Source organism: Coffea arabica, chromosome 8c (assembly GCF_036785885.1).
Source record: "Coffea arabica cultivar ET-39 chromosome 8c, Coffea Arabica ET-39 HiFi, whole genome shotgun sequence".
NCBI lineage: Eukaryota > Viridiplantae > Streptophyta > Magnoliopsida > Gentianales > Rubiaceae > Coffea > Coffea arabica.
Window position 1 is genome coordinate 8,861,687 of NC_092325.1, and position 18,431 is coordinate 8,880,117.

General features: G+C 36.6%; 1 protein-coding gene and 2 long non-coding RNA genes across 3 annotated transcripts; all 3 read left to right on the top strand.

Annotated features, from left to right (window-relative positions):
- The first annotated feature begins 9,935 nt into the window (after positions 1-9,935).
- Positions 9,936-13,629, top strand: LOC140013846 (uncharacterized). Its single transcript, XR_011820665.1, has 3 exons — positions 9,936-10,215; positions 11,278-11,348; positions 11,795-13,629. It is a non-coding gene; the product is annotated as an uncharacterized lncRNA (long non-coding RNA).
- A 528-nt stretch (positions 13,630-14,157) lies between these two features.
- Positions 14,158-15,714, top strand: LOC140013914 (uncharacterized). The gene is made up of 3 exons (XR_011820766.1): positions 14,158-14,449; positions 14,516-14,615; positions 14,702-15,714. It is a non-coding gene; the product is annotated as an uncharacterized lncRNA (long non-coding RNA).
- Positions 15,715-16,979: 1,265 nt separating this feature from the next.
- On the top strand, positions 16,980-18,058 carry LOC140013298 (uncharacterized). Its single transcript, XM_072062534.1, has 3 exons — positions 16,980-17,283; positions 17,550-17,781; positions 17,875-18,058. The coding sequence occupies exons 1-3, from the start codon at positions 17,005-17,007 to the stop codon at positions 17,982-17,984; spliced, it is 621 nt and encodes a 206-aa protein (XP_071918635.1). The 5' UTR covers positions 16,980-17,004; the 3' UTR covers positions 17,985-18,058.
- The last annotated feature ends 373 nt before the right edge of the window (positions 18,059-18,431 follow it).

Sequence of the window (18,431 nt, forward strand, 5' to 3'; positions counted from 1 at the left end):
TATTCAAATGAACAGATTTAATAAATCTGACTTGTCTTTTCCTATGGATAGCAAACTCATTTGCATTGTGATTCAGCCTTATCTGATGAGTACCAAAATGAGGTTTTGTGTCATTCCTTTGAAAACTATTTTGTTTCTTATGTTGAAGCATCTAACTAAGATCATCCATTCTTTTTTTCAAGTTACTTTGTTCATTTTTGAGTATGTCATAGAAGTTTGTTTTTATATCAAGTTCAGCATGCAAATCATTTTCAATCCTTTTCAAGTTCTCATTTTCATTTTTCAGACATTTGTTTGGTCGAAAAAGGCTTGCATTATTTTGTATCAGAAAGTTAATTTTCTATTTTAGTTCCTTGTTTCTAACATAGGATTCTTTCAAACTGTTGTGCATTTTTTCCAAAACCAAATTAACATCATTATCAGATTCACTATCACTATTAGTTTGAGAGTTATACGTGGTTACCTTTTCATTACCAATGGTCATGAAAGTCACTTGGGCAGATTCCTCTTCTTCTTCGACTTCACCTTCTAAATTGTAGTCATTCCAAGTGATCTGAAAATTGTTGAACTTAGGCTTTCATTCAACCTTGCTCTCCTTCTTTTTCTTCATTGGACATTCATTTGCATAGTGTCTAGATTGGCCGCATTCAAAGCACTTATTAGTTTACTTTTTGTTGAATTCTAGCTTCCCTTTGTTTCTTAAGTTGTTGGACTGATTTGAGAAGGAATTGTTAGGTCCACCTTTTCTGAATCTTCTCTTATTGAGTATTCTTTTGAAGTCTCGTATGATGAGTGCAATATCACTGTCATCACATTCCATGTCATCTCCATCCAGGGAGGCTGTATCATCTTCATCTTGTGAAATTTTCAAAGCAATATTCTTTCTCACATTTGTGTCTTCTTCTTCCTGCACATTGAACTTGAGTTTTAACTCATAAGAAATTTGTGAATTAATAAAAGATTCAATAGGTAAGATATTTAGATCTTTGGCTTCCTCAATGGCAGTCACTTTACTCTCCCAATCTTTCGATAAAGTATTCAGAATTTTTCTATTTTTCTCACTTAGAGAGTAATCCTTCTCAAGCACTTTAAGTCCTTAATAAGATCATTGAATCTACAATACATCTTGTCAATATTTTCATGAGGTTCCATCTTAAAAGATTCATACTTAGTGACCAGAATGGACTTCTTCTGTTCTCTCACATTCTCATTTTCTTCATGAATTTCTCTAAATTTATTTCAAATCTCTTTTGCAGATTTGCAACCCTTGACTCTAATAGACTTATTTGAATCTAAAGCACTGTATAGTACATTCATCGCCTTGGCATTTAGAGTGAAATGAGTTCTATTTTCAGCAGTCAGCTCACTTTTTGTTTTTGGTCTCGGCCTATTTGTATATTCATCAATAATAGAGGCATCATATGGACCTTCATTGACAATAAATCACAACTCAATATCAATAGATTGTAAGAAAATAATTATCCTCTCCTTTCAACTCACATAATTTGATCCATTGAACATTGAAGGTTTAGTGACCGATTGTTCCTCAAAGAACATGGCATTGTTGGTTGTCATTTTTACTTCCAAGCAGATTGAGTTTAATCTCAAGGAGACCTGGCTCTGATACCAATTGTAAAGATCGTAAACAACCTAAGAGGGGGGTGAATTAGGTGGTTAAAAAATTAGTCAAGATGTGAGTCACTTTTTGTGAACTTGCCCTCTTTTTCTAAAAGACCACCCAATGGAGCAATTGATGAAGAAGAACAGGTGCCATGAATAGAAGATATAAACAGTATATATTGCAAGACAGTAAGTAAAAAGATAGAATAGCAAACCAAGCTTCAAACTCCACTTGAGTTTGAACAACACTTTATATAGGAAGCTTCTTCAAGTAGATCAACTTACAACCAATCTCTTGTGTACAAAAGAAGGATCACTTCTTCCTTGCCTCAAGCCTCACTTGGTCAAGTAAGGAAGTTTTACAATCTCTCAGAAAACCCTCACAAACTTATACTATTGAAGAAATTGAAACACACTTGAAAAGCTTATAAAAAATTACACAACTAAGAGTACAAATCTTCTTTTTGGAGATTCTCACACTTGAATCACTCAAGATCTGATGTAGTCTTAATGTACAAAAGTATTTTTAAGTGGTTGAGTTTGCTCTATTTATAAGAGACCAAAAAGAACTTCAATTAATGCTGCCAACGGATAGAAGGCAGTTGAAGAGTCAACTAGCCGTTGGTGGTGTTGGACGTCCGATAGGCTAGTTTTCTGCGTCCGATCGCAGGCAGTGAGTTCAAGAAGTTTTCTTGAAATGTTTAAGACGTCCGATGCTTCAATGCTTTGCGTCCGAAGTATCGCAACGTTTGTCGGATGTCTGATACTCAGGTGTTGTACGTCCGAATGAAATCAGTGAGTTTAGAGAACTCGGCTTATTATCTTCGGACGTCCGAGAGTGAGTTCCTTAAGCGTCCGAAGTTACTCAAAGGTTGTTAGATGGCCGATGCAGACTTTTTGTATGTCCGACACATGCTTCGGTATATGTTAGCCTGTTTTGCTCCAAATCTGAAAACATCTATTTATGGAATGTTAGTAACATCCATTTGTTTTGTAATCATCAAAAGATATGGATTGAGATGAACAGAATGAAACCTGTTGTTATAAGTAAATTCCACCAACATAAGTACAAGACCTCAACATGTCCTCTAGGGATTGGATCGTCCTTTCCGACTATCCATCGGTTTGCGGGTGGTAGGTGGTACTAAAATTCAATTTAGTCCCTAGGCTTTCTTACATCTTTTGCCAAAACTACGACACAAACCTAGGGTTCCGATCTAATTCTATACTCACCGGTATCCCATACAACCTTATAATTCCGTCCAAGTACAACTCAGCCAATTTTTTCAAGAAGTACTTCATACTAATCGATAAAAAGTGAGCTGACTTTGTCAACCGATCCACTATTATCCAAATAGTGTCGTGTTTTCTCTGAATCCGTGGTAGCCCTGATACGAAATTCATAGTGATATTCTCTCACTTCCACTCAGGTATCTCCAACGGCTGTAATAACTCAGATGGCTTCTGATGTCGACTTTAACTTGTTGGCACTGAGACAGGTCCGAACAAATTGAGCAATTTCTCTTTTCATATTTTCCTACCAATAGAGGCTCTTCAAGTTTTGATGCATCTTATTACCTCCAGGGTGCACCGCATACTTGGAACGGTGAGTTTCGTTCAAAATTTCCTTTTTTAGCACTATTAGGCAATTTCTAAATTTTAACACTTCATCGGCCCCCTAATTGAAGTCAAATTTTTTTCTCTTTTTGAACTTTCTCAATCCATTTTTGTACTTCAAGATCTCTTTTTTGAGTTTCTTTAATTCGATCTAACAAGATAGACTTCACGGTGATATTTTCAAAAATCTTCTTTGTGGCTCAAGACATGGGTTCCAAACACTAATTTCCTCTAATATGTGTCATTCTCTCACCATTAGGCTGGCCACTTGTACCTTACGACTTAGGGCATCCGCCACTATATTAACTTTTTCAGGGTGGTAGTTAAGCGTACAGTCATAATCTTTCAAAAATTTCACCCATCTACGTTACCTCAAATTCAACTCTTTCTGAAAAAATAAATACTTAAGACTTATATGATTAGTGAAAATCTCGAAAGTCACCCCATACAGATAATGTCTCCACTTTTTCAAGACAAACACTACTGCCGCTAAATCCAAGTCACGGGTTGGGTAATTCTGCTCATGAGATTTCAACTTATGGGAAGCATATGCAATCACTTTTTCATTTTGTATTAACACACATCCTAAACCATCCCTTGAAGCATCTGTATAAATCATGAAACCATCTCCTCCATTCGGCAATGCTAACACAGGCATTTCGATCAAACACTTTTTCAACTCTTGAAACCCGTTCTCGCAGTTAGAATCCCATATGAACTTGCTATACTTCTTAGTCAACTCGGTTAGGGGTTTCGTAATTTTAGAAAAGTTCTTGATAAACCGGTAGTAATACCCCGCTAACCCTAAGAAATTTCGAATTTCAGTAGGATTTTTCTGGTTGTTTTCACTTAGAAACGACTTCTAGTTGGATCCACGGTAATCCTTTCCTTAGAGATTATATGGCCTAGAAAGTCTAATTCTTTCAATCAAAACTCACACTTATTGAATTTAGCAAAAAGTTGGTGCTCTCTCAGGGTTTGCAAGACTATGCTTAGGTGTTATTCATTATCTTCTCGAGACTTAGAGTACACCAATATATCATCAATGAATACCACCACAAATTGATCCAAATACGTCTTAAAGACCCGATGTATCAAGTCTATAAATGCTGGCGCATTAGTTAATCTAAAAGGCATAACTGCAAATTCAAAGTGCCTATATCTTGAATTGAAAGCAGTCTTAGGCACATCCGTTTCTAGGATCCTCAACTGGTAATAGCCCTGCTTCAAATCCAACTTGAAAAATACCACAGCCCCTTGCAGTTGGTCAAATAATTCATCTATTTGAGGCAAAGGGTATTTGTTCTTAATGGTCACATCGTTCAAGCCTTGATAGTCTATGGATAGTTTTAAACTTCCATCTTTCTTCTTAACAAAGAGCACTGGAGCTCCCCACGGCGAATCACTTTCTCTAATACAGCCTCTTTCTAATAAATCTTGTAACTGCAATTTCAATTCTTTTAACTTGGTTGGAGACATCCTGTAAAGCGTCTTAGAGATAGGTGCCGTCTCCGGAGCTACGTCAATCTTAAACACTATTTCGCTCTCCGGAGGCTACGTCTCTAATTTCTCGGGACAGACATCTGGGAATTCCTTCACTACTGGTACATTTTCCAACTCCATCTTATCTCTAGGTGTATTTATAAGAAAGGCTAAATATCATTTAGTCCCACTACTCAACAATTTTCTAGCTCGAATCTCTAAAATTAGAGTAGGCGATGTTAGTCTACTCCTCACATCTAATTTTAAAGTTGCTTCTCCCGGGATGCGCAAATCTACTAATTTCATCTTACAATCCAATTGAGTATGGTATCGAACTAACCAATCCATCCCAAGTATCACATTATATCCCTTAATTGTTAGGCTCACTAAGTCTGCCAATAATTTCCTCTCACCAATCCAAATCTCACAATTTCTATAAACCTTATTAGCAATTAGGCACTGGTCCCCCGTAGGAGTCTTAACTTCCAAATCAAAAGATAAAAAATCACACTTTATATCTATACCATTCATAAAGTTAGGCTCTACGAATGAATGGGTTGCCCTGAGATCAATTAAAATCCTAATTAGGTGATGAAAAATGGGGATCGTACCTTCCATTATTTCGGTCGGATTAGAGATTTGCTGATTGTCTAAGGCATAAAGCTAGTTGGCACTTTTGGTCGGTTTTCTCCAGCACTCGACTGGTTTGAAGCGAATTTAGCAGGCTGCTGAGTATTCCCTCCTTTCTTATAGGCATTAGGGCAACTCGAGATTTGATACTCGGCACTACCGCAGAGCAGACACTTTCCTTGTTTTCTCCAGCACTCGGCCTCGGTGTGGTTAGGCTTGCCACAATATCCATAAGGCACACGAGAAATCACGACCTGACCAGCTTAAAAATTCCCTTTCTACTGACCTCGCCGACTCTGATTCCGTTTTTGGCGGGGCTCCCCTTGATGGAACTCCTCTTGATTTTTCGGGCATTCTCACTTCTCCAACCCCTCTTCCCATTTTAAGGGATTAGGTGGACTTCTCGGACGATCCAGGAGCGTTGTTTGGGTTATCCCTCTTTCTAGCATGAAAGGTTTTGGAATGGGATTTAGCATTCTCTACCCCTTGTGCCTTATCCAAGGCATCCGTAAAAGTGGTGATCTAGACTGCTGCTAGTGACTCTTGGATTTTCACATTTAACCCTTTAATGAATCTCCTTATCCTTTTTCGCTTTGTGATCACTAGCTCAGGGGCAAACTTGAAAAGTTTGGTGAATTGTTCGTCATATTCGATCACATTTAGCAACTCTTGTTTCAAATTAATAAAGTAGTTCTCTCTCTTTTCTCGTATCAATGGCAGGAGGAACTTGACGTTAAACTCCCTCTCAAAGTTTGCCCAACTTCAGGGGGTTTGCTATCTCTCCTATTTCGTTCTAATAGCATTCCACCATGAGTGTACAGCTCTCTCGAACTGGAAGACGGCAAAATTCACCTACCTCTCTTCGACATAATCTAGAGCGGCAAAGATCTCTACCATCCTCTCAAACCAATTTTCTACCACTTCGGGATTAGATCCTTTGTGAAATCTAGGTGGGGGCGAATTTCAGGAAACGCTCTAGGGTTCTATCCTCACCCCTCTCTTGGTTTCTAGGTGGGTTGACCGGCTCAGGGTCTTGGTGCTCAACTAGACGCTCAAAAACATCAGTTATGCGGTTAAGGACCGTAGTCACTTGGTCACCCCCTCCATCTCTAAGGTTTTGGTTCGGACTAGTCACTGATCCCTCATCTCTCTCGGAAGTGTGAGGTTGCCGAAACCCATGCCTACGACCCCGTCCACGTTCTCGCCGATCCATTTTTAGCAAGAGTCTAAACGCACAATTAAAATAGGGCAAATAAACATAGACATTTAAAAACAAGTGCAAGCTGCAAAAACACTTGAAATTAAAGCATAATTTTTTTTCATAAACTAAGAAGTCATGTTACAAGTCATGTTACAAGTCAAGAGTTTATAAAACAAGTTGATAATGTCAAGTACAGGACATAGGCAACGAAGTACCTAAAAAATATAGTGGTACATGCAAAAAAATACAAAAGGTCTCAATGCGAGATTCACCCCTGCTATGTCCTTAGCTACAATCAAAAGATCAGAAGATCACTAGTCTAAGTGGACCGAACTAGTAGATCCCAAACCCTTAGAAGAATCCTTCTCGGGCTCCTCCTCCATGGGCTCTATCTCCTCCTCATCATCAGGGGCAGCATCCCCAGGTCCTCCTCCACCCATGGCCTCCTCTATGTGGTCGGCCACAGTCCTACACTGTGCTAAAATACCGTCCACACAGTCTCTCACATCCTCCACAATCCGAATAAGGCGCCCATCGATCACCTGAAGCTGAGCGTGGGAGGCGTCGGCCCTCTGACGCTCCTCGAGAACCCTAGTCTCCAGCTCCTTAATCCTGGCGGCTTGGGCCTCCATAGTGGCCCTCATCACCTTTCTCTCTGCTCGAGCTACTCTAAGGTCATAGGTTAACTATCTCCTCTCCTCAACGACCCCTAACACCATATTGCTAGGGTAGGAGAAACTCTCTCGGCACGGGTACGTCCTAACCCGCCTAGAGGGTGACCACCGAAGGGGGGGTCCGTCTTCAACCATCTGAAATCGAATCACTGGGAGAGGTCCCTCGATCCTATCATTGTCGCTGCCACTGTCCATTTCCTACAAACAACCCGTAAGATTCAAGGTTAGGTCCTTCAAGTCACTGGGGCCATTCAAAGATTTAACTTAAGGTTTATTACGGATTTTTATGACCTAAAAGTTCACGACTAAGAATCCCTAACACTATTCCAGGTATTTCAAACCTAGAGATTTGATACCAACTGTGACGTCCCCACCTCTCCCTAGGACAAACTATAGGGTATCAGCGGAGCGCCCATCCAACTCTCGTCAGGACTCACGTACTCATTCTAGCTTAATATAGATCTACAAGACAACCATAGACTTAGGATTAAAGAAAATTTCGAATATACAAGCCAAATTCTTTTAAAGCTACCATTTACAATTACAATCCAAAACCCCAAATATAACAAAATATATACTTCAAATGTCTCAAATATCATACAAAAGATTTACTAGTTTCAACCAAAAATCGCTAGTCTAGAGTCCCTAACTTCTACTTCCAAAACCTATTAACGAATAACAACTTAGGGTGAGCTAACGCTCAGCGAAGTCAAGAAAATCAAGCAAGCAAGCAAGTAGAGCAAACCAAATCAAATAGCACACTTAAAAGCAATTTAACATGAATTTTATATAAGAGAACGAGTAGGAAGTAAAACACAAGTAGAAAGGATACAAAAATTCTCAGGAGTTATTCCTACGTCTAAACCGGTTCAAACCATTTTTGGTTGACCCTCCGTTAACTCAAGAAGCAACATGTCCGTAGAGTTCCACTTACTCCTTCCATCCACCATAACACCCTCTCGGATCCGAAACCAAACAAACACAAGGTGGCAATACTTATTCGAGTATGCCAAGCAAGATCTCAAAAGATCAAACTATATAATTTTTCCATGGTTCACCAAGCTTCTCGACCAAGCCCTTGCCGACTCGAGTTACGAGGTTAGCCAATGGGTTGGGGCATCCCCACAAGTACAATTGGTCGATGAGACAACGCTCCAATCAACTTAGAATCGATCATAGCACTGAGTAGGGATGAGAGGCACCTCCCACCTGAATAGGGTGAGATACATGCTGCCACTTAGTGCTTAGGAGTTAAAAGCATGTTCGAGTACAAGTGCAAGTCACACATATTCATATAACAAGTAGCAATTATTCAAGAGGGAGAGGACGAGAGCAATAAAGTACACCCTCGTCTCGGCAAGTTCACAAATCACAAGAATCACGTAGCACTTGTACAAATATCATTTCAATCATAATAACACGAAGCATGCACTTGATACTCACCAAAAGTCAAGAGTAAAGTGAGAGCAAAAGCAAGAGATCAAACGAGCTCCTCGGTGTCTACGTGGTCACTTGAGATATGCACAATCACAGTTGTCTAGGTATTCGACTAAGGTTAATAAGAGAAAACAAAATCCCCTTGATACCCTCACTCAAGAGCCTCAAGGTCAAGTCAACTTAAAAGAGAAACTTTCTCGCTTAATTACTAAAATAATATTCAAGGAGGAGTCAAAAGTTTCATTTTCGAATCAAATTGTGGTAAGAAATATCGATTTTAAAAGGAGAGAACCACGCTTAATTTTTGACATGAAAATCGAGGAAAGGAAATGAAATGTTTTCAAAATTTAAAACTTCTAACCCTATGCCCAAGTTTTAAAATATAAGTGAGCATTCACGTTTCTAAACATATGAAGTCAAAATCCATCAAAAAGTCACTTATTTTCATATTAAATATTGGACCTAAAAGTTTCAAGTTTCAAATATGAAAATAGTGAAATTCCTCAAGAATTACTCTAACTAAACGCTTAATATATGGTACATTTTCATAGAAACCAAGGGCATAAGACTAGGAGGTGAAATCCATTTCCCAAGTATGAAATGAGGTACAAATAATCAAGAAGGGTAGGTTTGAAACCTATAAAATGTTTCCAAACCACTTTGGAGTTTTTGTCACTTTATAATGAAAATTTCAGTTTTGGCAATGTTCTTTGAAAAATCATAACTTGAGTTTCATAAGTTCAAAATTTGCAAATATGATACCGTTAAAAAATAGACTCAATGAACTAAAACTCTCTAGAAGACACTTTTCCCAGATTCAAATCAGAAACCAGTCAAACCTTAGCCCCAATTCACTGCTTCAGTAAAATAGGGCAAAATAGTCTTGAATTTCAATGAAATTTGAAAATTCAAGAAAATTCATAGGAATCGAACTAGCTCCTGAAATTTATAGCACCACTACAAGAAAAAGTCCTATTATGACATGCCTATAATGACACTTTTTTGTAAGTGTTATTTTACATCTTTTATGAAGACATGAAAAAGTGAGTGTCATAATAAAATAACATGAACCAAGTAGCATTGCTCTTTGTTTTATATTTTTTCTAAATTGAAAAATTTGATATGTCAAATTAGAATAGCTATTAGGGCATTACCTGTGAATGTCAGCAGAAGTAACAGGAAATTGAGATAGAAGCGACATAGTTTTGTCACTGGAATAAAAGAAATAGTGAGAAAGCGCGAGGAAAAGAAAAAAAGAACGCGGCAAGGAAAATTTTGCCGCTTCACTAATAGTCTGCCGCTTCACTAAAAGTTTGCCCAATACATTCTTTGAAAGCTCCGCCTCTCACAATTCACAGCAAAAGTTCCACCAGTTTCTTCTCCAAATCCAAACCCGTGGACCCTATTCATAAAATCCATCATCGTCAAAATCAATCTTCCAAGCCTACATTCTTTTTTAATTCTTTAATCCCTACCCTTTCTCCGTCTATCTTGAGTTTTTAGATGCACTCCAATTTGACCAGAGGAAGAGAAGGATGGTGTAGCGGTTAAAAGGTAAGTGTATTATGGGTTTTTGAAAATCATATGCTTTGCCTGCCGTACGTGAATCATTGCAATTTGATTGTCGATATTTTCTTGCAAAATTAAGGGTTTGAGGTATGGGTAATAATTATTCATGCGATGGAGGAGAGCAATCCTTCAATTTGAAATGTATATAATAATAAAATAGAGCACTGAAACAGTAATGAAAGCGTAAGAGGGTCTTTGCTAAATTGTGTCCTTACTTGTTTGAGAGTGACCAATTTCGAAACATGAACCATAATCAAAAGCCGTTTCCTTGACATTATGATTATGGTCAGATATTGTGTGTAATACTTCCTTACCAAGGTAGGAACGTTTTCTTAATTTGATGGTTTAGGTTTGGGGAAGAAAGTTAACTGTTAATAGTTGTTTTAGTTCTAGTTGAGTTTCCAAACTTGATTCATAATATGGTAATATGGCAATTAAGTTTACCAGAAAAATAATTGGCACCAATACAGGGGTTTCTGAATTTTAACTTCCAAAGTGAAGTTAATCCCTCAAACATGAACATACAATCTTTATATTTCTTGAGTTTAGATAAAATTCCTGCTATCCCGATGCTTTTCATGAAAATGTTATTCAATGAGAATAATTTGCATTTGTGGTTTTCTGTTCAAATGGGGAAAATGTGCATGTTTTGGATCATTTTCTTGCATATCTTGGTGATTTTATATATGTACACAAAGAAAGTATATTCCTTGGATAGCCACTGATTTAGTTGGAAAATTAAAATTAATGCTCAAATTAGACAAAAAAAAATTTAAGAGAACTAATCATAGATATAAACAATTAATTTGCATCTCAAAAAGAAAAGTTTAAAACTCTTCTATATTTGTTTGTTCTATTTGCATTAGAATAATTAGGAAAAGTCATGCAGCACTTTTGGTTCTTTCTCATTTTCCAAAATATTTGTCAAGAAATTTGCAAGCTGATGTTATTTTCTTCTTGAATAATTAGTGAAGGACGTATACCATCTATTCAAAATATTATACAATTGTTAAAATTTTACTTAAGTTCTTTAATGTTTCATAACAGGTTTGAATTGAAGATAGCTATCTATGAAAAGTGTTCGTTCTTGAAGACGGTGCACATTGATTTCGCTAGAGGTACAAGCTAACTTATATTCTTGTGTTCTTTTTTATTAGAAATTAGATTAATTTACATATATGATATTAAATTTGTTCATTTGTTTGAACCTGTAATGTACGTTCCTTTTCATCTTTTGATCGTTTGGATTCTTAATTCTTTTCTAAACTGGAGTGTCATTGTATTGGATATATCATATGACATGCAAATTTTGTTCTTAACATTGATTCGCGAAAAAAACTGTTTACTTGGTGATACGTGATAAATGGCTAGTGGTGGAATACCTTTGGGGTTCGGTCTGTTTGCTTATGGCTTGTACTTTTACCTCAAACAGTGACCTTCTTGTTGACTTCCAAATAGCTTCTTGATATTCTTAATTGCTTTTTGCTTATATATATATATATATATATATATATGTATATGTATGAATGTGCATATTTTAAGGTTAAATTTGTCATGGTTATAGAATATGGATAAAACTTGGATGCAAAAGAATAGACGAAGCAAAGAATATTGGGATGGTTTGCAAAAATTCTTAGATTATGCATTCCAGAATTCAAGTATAAATGGGATGATATTATGTCCATGTAAAGAATGTAAGTGTGGTGTATGTGTTACCAGGGAGAATGCAGAACTTCACTTGAAAGTTTATGGTTTTGTTAAAGGATACACCCATTGGGCAGCTCATGGAGAATTTGTTTACTCTAGTGCACCAAAACCTACTTCTCATGATATCTCACATGGGGTACGGGATGAACTTGATGACATGCATGGTTTGGTTCATGATGCATTGGGAATTTCTGAACAAGATCATACAAAGATAGATGGAACTGAATACAAAAACCAATTGCCTAATGGAGAAGCTGAAAAATTTTACAATCTGATTGATAATTCTAACAAAGAGCTTTACTCTGGATGTAAAAGATTCTCAAAACTTTCCTTTATGATTCGGTTGCTTCACCTCAAATGCCTTGGTAAACTTAGCAACAAAATTTTTGATATGTTACTTGATTTGTTGAAAGAAGCCTTTCCAGATGCGATGGATGGTTTGCCTAAGTCTTATTATGAAGCTGAAAAGTTAATGAAAGAATTAGGACTTGGATATGATAAATATGATGCATGTCCGAATGACTGCACTTTGTATTGGGGAGTAGATGCAAGCAGAAAGCATTGTGAAACATGTAAAGAATCCAGATGGATTAAATCTGAAAATGATCCGACTGGTGAGGGAAGAAAAATACCGCATAAGGTTTTTGTGGCATTTTCCCCTAAAACATAGGTTACAACGCCTCTTTATGTCCTCCAAAATTGCAGGCCATATGAGATGGCATGTAGAGGGTCGTACTAAGGATGGTAATATGAGGCACCCTGCTGATTCTCCATCTTGCCAGACCTTTGACTTTTAGCATCTAGAATTTTCTCAAGATTCTCATAATGTGAGGTTGGGCCTAGCATCAGATGGATTTAATCCGTTCAAAAATATGAGTTCAACTCATAGCATTTGGCCGGTAATATTGATGCCATACAATTTGCCGCCATGGATGTGTATGAAACAACCGAACATTATGTTATCATTGTTGATACCTGGTCCATTTGCTCCAGGAAATAATATTGATATATATTTAAAACCTCTCATAGCAGAATTAAAGGAATTGTGGGATGTTGGAGTGAATACATATGATGCATCAAGAAAAGAAAACTTTCAACTTCGTGTAGCACTTTTGTGGACCATTAGTGACTTTCCAGGTTACGCAATCCTCTCCGGATGGAGCACTAAAGGAAAACTTGCATGTCCTGTATGTCATAAATACACATCTTCATAGCATATACAAAATTGGGGGAAATATTGCTATATGGGCCATGGGAGGTACTTGGAAATGAATCATCCATTTTGCAAAGATGCTAAATCTTTCAATGGGTCTGTAGAGTATGGAAAACCACCGGGAAGGTTAATGGGGTCTGCAATTTTAGATGAGTTAGCTGGTTATGGTATTAAACTTGGGAAGAAAGTTAGCGACAATCCAGAATTGCCATTTAATTGGAAAAATTAAGTATTTTCTTTGATTTGCCATATTGGAAAGACAATATGATACGTCATAATCTTGACGTTATGCACATTGAGAAGAACATTTGTGAGAGCATTGTGGCTACATTATTGAATCTAGAAAAAACCAAAGATAATAAAAAATCACGTCTTGACCTTCGTGATATGGGTATAAGATCAGAATTGCATCCGATTGAGAAGGGAAATGGTAGGAGTGTTCTGCCTCCAGCTTGCTTTACATTGAAAAAGAAGGAAAAGGAGATGTTTTGCAAAGTTTTGAAAGGGATAAAAGTTCCAGATGGATACGCAGCAAATATTTCTAGATGTGTTAAAGTAAAGCCACCAAAAATTTCTGGATTAAAAAGTCATGATTACCATATTTTGATGCAACAGCTTCTCCCAATAGCTTTGCGCAGAACTTTATCAAAAGCAGTTCGCTCTCCTTTGATCAAATTGAGCAGGTATTTTCGCAAGTTATGCTCCAAAGTTTTGGATCCGACAGATTTAGTTCATTTGGAAAAAGAGATTGGTATCATACTTTGTCAATTGGAAGGATTTTTCCACCGCCCTTTTTTAATGTGATGGTACATCTAGCTGTTCATTTGGTTAGCAAAGCGAAAATAGCCGGGCCTGTTCATTATCGGTGGATGTATCTTATAGAAAGGTACTCATGAAATATTTAATTGAAATATTTTGCAAATTTTAGACATTTTTAGTAATTAACTTCATCTCAATATTTTAAACCTGAATTAAGACTTGCCTTGTCAGGGTATTTAGGAACTTTGAAATCCTACGTCCGAAATAGAAGTCGACCAGAAAGCTGCATTGCTGAAGGGTATTTAGCCGAGGAATGTTTGAATTTTTGTTCCTTATACCTAGCTGATTATGTTGAAACGAAGTTTAATCGGACAAGTAGAAATGATGATGTGGGCGAGACCTCAAGTGAAAGGTTGGATTATTTTCCAGTTCATGTTGTCCATTAGGAAAAGGAACTCCAACAAATTTCAGCAATGAAATTCTGAGAAAAGCACATCAATATGTGCTATTTAATTACGACCACATCAAGCCATATGTTGAGTAAGTAGATTCCTTTCAATTCAAAATTTTATATATGTTGAATACTTAGTGAGTTTCTATATGCAGCCAACACCATAAAATGGTGGAGGAGCAAAATCCACATGCTGGAAAACATGTCATTGAGCGTATTCATTGTGAGAACTTTGCAGATTGGTTTTCGAACCATGTAAGCTGAACAATCTTACAGGTTCTCTTATATTTTTTATGCATAAAAGAAGAAATTTTGTCATTGTTACATTTTTTATATAATAGGTTAAGCAGATTCAAGTGGCTGATGGTGTTGACATCTCCAAAGATTTGAAACTTCTGGCTAGGGGTCTAAACAACGTGGGGAGAGCATATCAAAAGATTCTTGTCAATGGCTTTCACTTCCATACAAGACAATTAGAATCTCAAAGGAAAACTCAAAATAATGGGGTTCTTGTCAATGCAACAACATCAAGCTTTTCAAGTACTAAAGAGAATAATCCAATTTTAAGTGATATGGCTTACTATGGTATTTTGACGAATATCCTTGAGTTAAATTACATTGAAGGCCGAATTGTCACTTTATTTGAATGCGATTGGATATCAAAAGGCAAAAGATTAAAACAAGATGAGGATGGATTCACATTGGCCAACTTCAAGAATGTAAAGCCTCACCCTGAGCCATATGTGATAGCAACCCAAGTTTCACAAGTTTTTTAAGTTGTAGACCCCTTAGCTGAAGGCTGGAGTGTTTTTGTTGCTACATCTCCAAGGAATGAGTTTATGATGGACCCCGTATGTGATACTGAGATGTATTTGCAGAGCACAATTACCTTAGCAACTCAAATGGACTATGAGAATGAAGACATTCGATGGGTTCAAGAAGATGATGGAGATGAAATCCTCCACTAGCCTGAATTGCTGAAATGCTTATTTTTTGCTATTTAAACTGTAAAAGTTGTAACTATAAACATAGTCCCAATTTCATATGCACTTTTTGTCGATGCAAATTCAGATTATCCTTGTTATGTCTTTGCATTTGCCTATTTTGAAATTTCTATTTTAACCCACCTACTTGCACTTTAAAATTGATACCTTTGTAGATGAAAAACTTCAGTCTAGTTATAGCCTTACTATTATCATATTTGTTTGAGATTTTGCTATCCTTTTTGCATTTGTGTTCTTCCATTTGTTAAATGTAGTCATTTGTAGGAATGGCAAGGACTAAAAGACAGAAGATTAATGGAAATACACTTGTTGAGCAACCCGAGGATATAGTTGAAAATCATATTCACATTGAGGAGCCTAATTCTATAGGTACATCTCTAATAAGTCACGCTAAGTTTTGCAGTTCATTCTCGAGATCCAGTTTCAAAATTTCAGTTCTACTAGTTTTTTTGGTAATGAAATTCATTGGGGTCATATTTCATGATTGTAGATGAAGAAAATGCAGATGAAAATTCACAAAGAAAAACTAGAGGGCCAACATATATGACAGAAATATGGGGTAAACCTAGTAGTTGTCATCGGTACAAAGTTAGATTTGATAAGGATAGTGAGCCTGTTGGCAAGACTAAGTCCAAATTTGCTGAGTTCTTAGGAACAATAGCAAGAAATGGAAAGTATGCTCCTATAGACGTGACAGATTGGCGTGAAATGACAACTGATAAGAAGCAAGATATGCTTGTACTAGTGAAGGTAATACACATTTTTCTTGATACAAATGTACATCTGTACCTTTTATATGACAAAAATATGTATCTAACTATTTGAGGTGTTATTGTAGGAAAAATTTCATCTTCCTCCAGGTGCAGATTTCTGGACTTTGAAATCTATTGGCAAAAAATGGAGAAATTGAAAATCAGTTTTAAAGGCAAAATATTACAATCCAAATGAATCCATTGAGAGTCAAATTAACAATAGGGATCAACGGATCTTGAAAGATCAGTGGAGAAATCTTCTGGCTTATTGGAGCTTCGAGGAAACAAAGGTATAGTTGTTTCAACTATTAAATATCAATCACTATGTTGAGATTATAAGTTTCTACTATTTTCTATAATTTCAGAATACCAGCGAGAAGAATAAGATGAGTTGGGCCAAGAAAACAATGAATCATAAGACTGGGAGGAAATCGTATGCTCAAATTCGAAAGAAATTGGTAAATCTATTTAACATTTTAGTTTTATTTAGTTTTTCCTTGTATTACATAGTGGTCTTATGGAGACTTCGTTTTCTATAGACGAAAAAATTAGGTCATCTTCCATCACGAGTTGACATGTTCAAACACTGTTATACTGACTCAAACGGAAACCCGGGAAATGATGATGTTGCAACTACATTGGTAAGTCACTAATTGGTTGATGAAATTAGTACCCTAAATGACTGAAATTGTCTACTAACTTAAGACTGATTTTATCTTGATTGATGTAAGATAATTGATTTTAGTAATATTAAACTTTTTCTGGATTTTGAATACAGCAAGCTTTGAAAGAAAAGTTAGCCAACTTCCTCCTGGTTCTAATGATGATGTTGGTCGTGATGATGCAGTCGCCCAAGTATTTGGGGAAGATAAGAATGGACGTGTGCGCATGTATGGTCTAGGTGTGACACCATCAGACAAATGGGGTAATGCACGAAGTCGCAGCACTTGTCAGCGTATTGTTATGGAGCAAAAGCCAGCAATTTTTAAGATGGAAGAAAAATTTGCTGAGCAAGATCAGCAGCTTAAAGACCAAGCCAAAGAACTTGCAGAGCTCAAAGCAATGGTGTGTCAGCAGCAAAATAGTGGCTCAAAAACCGGTGGCTCGATAAATTCAACATCCTCTAATCGGGTTTCAAAATCACCTATTGGTGCTCGTTCTCTTCAGGTATGTTCATGATTCTTTTCAAGAATTTATTGTGATTATATCATGTGAGGATGCTTTTATTGTTTGAAACTTTTTGATTAATTAAACTGCTATTTTGTTTGGTTATGTTGAATAGTAAAACATGGCAATTTCAACTTAGTAGGGTCGTGGTTGTTAAGTTTTATTGCTGAAAATTGGAGAAATGTTCAAAATGCAGGGGAAACTCAATCAAATTTTTTAAAATAAATCTATCTAATTCAATTCTATGACTTTAAATTATCTTGTAGGAAGGTGATTGGGTGGATATTTTCAGTTTGTTTGATCCAACAAAATGTCTAGCTATTGGTCGCCTCCAAGGAATTGATCTTTCTAAAGTTGTTGGCGGACAATCATTAAGACCATGTTGGCATGAAATACTAGTACAAATTGTGGTGGAACGCAGCGAACAATTGATTAGGCCTTATGGGCTCTTGCAGACAATTGAAGATGCACTTGGTGCACCGATGGCCACTGAAATTGGTATACTTTGACACAAAACTGTTCAAGTTTTTTTCTTTACAAATATTTGTAAGTTGGATGGATAATGAAATGGTGTTCTTACTTAATGTATAGGTAAAGATTCATGGGGATTGATAGTTGCACTTTCAGAAAAGACAATGCTAGATTTTATCGCAAGAGTTGGACAACAGTCTTTTGTTCAGAGAAGCAATGCTAGTTTTTGAGTTAACTTCAAATTTGTGGAATATTTTTGTGACGATGCTGCTGGATTCTATTGCAAGAGTTGGATGGCAGCCTTTTGTTTAGAGAAGCAATACTAGTTTTTGAATTAACTTCAGATTTGTGTACTTTATGAAATGGTCACAAAATTTATTATGAGAGGTATAAACTTTCAAGCAGATTTATATTCTTTGGCATAATGGCTATCTTACTTTTGCATGTTATGTGTTTGGCGTATTGTATTAGGAGATTAAAGTACAAAATTTGGATGAAAATTGCACCAAAAAAAAAAACAGACAACTATTGAGGCCTTTGCCAATGTCTACATTGAAACTAATGCATCTACTAAAACCACATATCGTGACACTTTTTTGAGAGTTTGAAGATTCCTTTTAACAACGGTAGAAAATACCTTGAAAGACAGGCAAACACTGCATTGTGAACTGCCTCCA

Bases quoted from the DNA above. Each gene is read 5' to 3' on its own strand.
- LOC140013298 (XM_072062534.1), top strand. From the start codon at position 17,005: ATGTATGGTCTAGGTGTGACACCATCAGACAAATGGGGTAATGCACGA. The intron at 17,284-17,549 runs GTATGTTCATGA...ATTATCTTGTAG, and splicing joins TTGGTGCTCGTTCTCTTCAG to GAAGGTGATTGGGTGGATAT. The intron at 17,782-17,874 runs GTATACTTTGAC...CTTAATGTATAG, and splicing joins ACCGATGGCCACTGAAATTG to GTAAAGATTCATGGGGATTG.